General features: G+C 50.3%; 1 protein-coding gene across 2 annotated transcripts in view; it reads right to left on the bottom strand.

Annotated features, from left to right (window-relative positions):
• Positions 1 to 1,245: 1,245 nt before the first annotated feature.
• The window catches only part of Sipa1l2 (signal induced proliferation associated 1 like 2), a 148,086-nt gene continuing 145,262 nt past the window's right edge, over positions 1,246 to 4,069 (bottom strand). For both annotated transcript variants that reach the window (XM_028767712.1, XM_028767713.1), the window contains one exon: positions 1,246 to 2,466. In XM_028767712.1, coding sequence (XP_028623545.1) covers positions 2,320 to 2,466 — 147 coding nt within the window. In that variant the 3' untranslated portion in view covers positions 1,246 to 2,319. The remainder of the gene's footprint in view (positions 2,467 to 4,069) is intronic.

Genomic DNA, 4,069 nt, shown 5'->3' with positions numbered 1-4,069 from the left:
TGGGCTTCTTCTATCTCATTGATAACCGAGCAGCTGAGCAAAGCAGGCTTCCACTGCTGCCGTTCGATGGCAGCTTGTGTTTATAATAAGCCCTCTCCATAGTCCAGGGAAAAAAAACCCAATATGCTAATTACTTTCAACTGCCACATACTGGGAAGGTTTTCACACACAACTGTTCACCCAACAAGGTGAGAAACAAGCACCTACTTAATTATTCTGAAATCAAAGATATTTTCTTTATTGGCCTGATTCCAGTATCGGTTTGTAGGCGTTCTTCCTCATAGCAAGTTACCATGCGCACTTCAGAGGTGTCAGTAACCAGGCATGTTTGGCACAGTGCAAAGCTGTTCAAAACTACATGTACCACAGGGCCAGGAACTACACGGTCAGTTAGCCTGGCTAAATGGAAACATCACTTTTGAAGAGTAACGAACCAGTCAGTCACCTTGCCCCTGTGCTAGGCATGGCTCAGGACTTGAGGGGTGACTCTACTCTGGTCTTAGACAGATGAGGGAAGACTTAATCTCAAGAAGACACTGCTCTCTTGGGCCATGGTGATGCCTAAAGGTGGGATGGCTGGTTTTGGTTGGAGCCTTCATTTCCTCTAAGGTATGCTCACCCCACCTGCTCGGCTGCACTCTCACGATCAAAACTGCTCCAGATCAAGGACTTGGACTGGCTGTGCTCCAGGTCCTGGCCAGACACGTGGCTGTCATGGCTAAGCTTACAGACATGTGGTGCACGGTGAAGCTTCTGCTACTGTTTTGTTGTACAACTGCCTTACAAACAATTCTGAATTCCTGGAGTAAAATAGCAACTTATAAAATGAGTTGTGTGTGGTGGCATGAATCTTTGTGTCCAGGTCTCGGATGCTGAGGCAGGAGGAGTGAGCTCAGCTGAACCTGGGCTATAAGTGGTCCCCGGCTTAAAACCAACCAACTAAATAGTTTCCCACCCCAAAGGAAGCTTGAGCAAGTTTTCACCCCAAGTCCAAGTTTATAAAATGCTTATAAAATGGGGATCTCCAGACCCTTCCAAGGAGAGACAGATACTCTTGGGATCAAGGGGACTTGAAGCTGAGAGAATCGTGTGTGACATGTAGCAGTGAATCCTTAGCACTCTGAACCAGCAAGAGGCAACACGGCAGCTAACAGTTCTGAACACAGACCGGGGTCCAAAGTGACCAGCAATAAGCTCACAAATGACCCTGACATGTCACAGTCCACACACAGGGAACACTGCTTCTAACGTTGACTTCTTTTGAACATTTATTAAAAAAGCAAAATGTATGTTCATCTCAAATATAACAGTTAAAAATGGAGAAGCAATACAAACAACGTGTTAGCCAGCAGCATCCGGTCCTCAGCTCGCCCGCCTGCTTCAGTCAGGTCCGGGTGAGCTCAGTCACTGCTTGCCTGCCTCCCGCCTTACAGCTAGCGCAGGTGAAACGAAATCATATAAAATTAACAAGTTAGGGTTAAATAAGCTTAAATAAGAGTGTTAAATACAAGACACTTCATCGGAGGTTCTGTACAGAGAGAAACGGTCCGGTGTGGCACACAGGATCCTGCTGGCACTCAGCATCGGGGGCTCTAAGGGGAAGGGCAGACTGACTGCAGCAGAGCAACTAAGAGAAAGCAAACTATGCGGAAGTGACTACTGACAGGTCCAGCCGTTCACAAGGCATACGCATCTCTTTTTTTTTTTTTTTTTTTTTAAATCAGAACACTGTTAATATTCAGGCACCGTTTGTTCCTGCAAATAAATACGTCTCTACGGCAACAGCGTTCGTGCTAGTGTTAAACTTCAGGGCCTGTCTCTGACAGAGCTCTGCAGACTGCTTACTGCGCCCTTCTTATTGCTATGATAATGAGGAAATAAAACTACTGTACATCCAAAAAAATAGAGCACCTTTAACATTAAAGTACATGTCTGATTATCTGCCTCCATATTTATTTTACAATCCTACAGCCCTGCCACAGTCCTCTGGCTTAGCGTCCCAGCAGGTCACCTGCTTAGGTTCTCTCCCCACGGGAAGCAGAGACCAGCGCATCGCCAGGGAAACCACTCCGCTACAGGCTACGTTAGCATCCACCACCAGTTACATTCGCCTTCTGCTGCGGTACCCGGGAGTCCAGGCCCCTGACCCGCCTGCTGGGGTGAGTAGTGAGACAGACAGACAGTGAGACATCTACCTACAGGTGATGGAAAGCACATGTACAAACTGCATTGCTGACGTGGAAGGGACAACGGGTAGGCAGGGTGGCAGGCAGGCACGCCAACCAGCCCGTGGTCCCACGGTGAGGAGCAGCAAGCCGATCAGGCCTTTTTGTCAATGGTGCTAAAAAACCACTCGGTGAACTTGCGCAGCTGGGCTGTGGCCGTTTGTGACTCTTCCTGCAGACGCATGTTGTCCTGCCTCAGGTGCTGGACCTCGGCCTGCAGCACTGCCTTGTCCTGCTTCTCCTGTGGGGACCAGAGACAGATGGCGTTACAGGGCCGCTGGGCAGCTGCACCCACTGAGCTGCGCACGAGGGCCCCAGGGTCTTGCCTGGGTTTTGCTGCTCACAGGGACTGAGCCACCCCAGCTTCTTGGCTCCCCATTCTTGAGGAGGAGCTTGGAGCTGCTGTGAGGAAGGCTGTCGATCAGAGGTTACACTACCCCATGCCACCTGGAAGAGACAGCTAGGCTGGTGTGAACCCCTCCTGACTTGCAGGGTGTCTCCAGCTGCCTTCCTCTCTGCCTGAGACTGGGACCAGTGTGGCAGCTGCAATGCTAACTCTGGGACAATCACTTGGCCTCTCACGCCATCCTTCTGGTGCTGGCGTAGCTCCACGCTGGCCTTCAAAGTTTGCCTGTCAAGAGTACACACTAGGGCTTTCAAAAGAACTGCTTTGGGTGCTTCTACCATGAGAAATGCATGACAAGCTTCAGATCTCCAGAGCTGAGGGGCAGGAAAGTCACAGCAGCTACTGTTCCTAGTGGTTCACTGCTGTGCCACTCACTCAGCGGGCAAACAGGGGCTGAAGTGCTGGGAGCCCTTCCCTCCTCAGGGTGTTTACTTTTACCCTTCAATAGCCTCCCGGTTCCCCAACTCTTTTCCCTGTCCATGTGTCCTGTGTCTAAGACCTTATCAACACTAATGGACAATTCTACAGCCCAGTTCCTCTTCTCTCTCCAACCCACAGTGTGCCACACTTCAGCACTGATGCCACGGTCCCTTCTAGAGCAGTGTCATGTTTTTCCTTTCTAGCCCACTGCCACATCCTGTTTTCAAAGGAAGCTTCCTGGTGTCCACCCGCTACTGTCTTCTAAGCCCACCTGGATGATCACCTCCCACCACAGCTATTCCTGCCCCGCACTACCATGTCTTCCTTCCCAAGTGCTCCCGCAAGGAAGGATCTTGTGCTGGTACACACCTCCTCGGGCAGCTCACACTCTGTCCCCCCCCCCCCCCCCAGGGACTCATCAGGGGGTACACCACCCCTGATGTACTACATCAGGGGCTATTGAAGGGTAAAAGTAGACACCCTGGGGGGCACTTGTGTCTCAATTTGTCTCTTGATTTCTTATCTAGACCAAGTTAGTTAAACTCAACTGCCTCGGTGTCCATATCTGCAAAGGAGATAAAGCGGTGAGCTGTTGTCTGCTTGCCTGAGGCTCTGCTGGGTAAGAACAAAGTCCTAGGGCCTGGGAAACTTCTTAGCCCAGGCAGACTTGGGTAGGAGGTCTCTGAACTCAAGCGTGCGCACACACGCGCGCACACACACAGAGCTCTATCAGGATCACCTTAACATGAAGAGGAAAAACAAAGCCTTGTTGGCATCTCAGCTGAATATGCCTTCACAGCTTTCCCCTGCCCTTGATCTTAGCTCTAGTTCCTTAGCTGGTGGTGGGAGAGTGACCATCAGAGGAGTGTGTGTCAACACATGAGTGTGCATGTACACACAGACCCACGTGTGCTTAACAAACAGCAAAAGCTGTCCCAGTGCCCATTCTAAGTCAGCTCCTTCTCTGCACACTAGATAAGAACTTGACTCTTGTATAATTAATTCTCTTCATCAGTTC

The sequence above is a fragment of the Grammomys surdaster genome, unplaced genomic scaffold (genome assembly GCF_004785775.1).
Source record: "Grammomys surdaster isolate TR1022 unplaced genomic scaffold, NIH_TR_1.0 181, whole genome shotgun sequence".
NCBI classification, from domain to species: Eukaryota; Metazoa; Chordata; class Mammalia; order Rodentia; family Muridae; genus Grammomys; species Grammomys surdaster.
The sequence above is the reverse complement of the archived record's forward strand: the minus strand, read 5'-3'. Positions and strand labels throughout refer to the sequence as shown.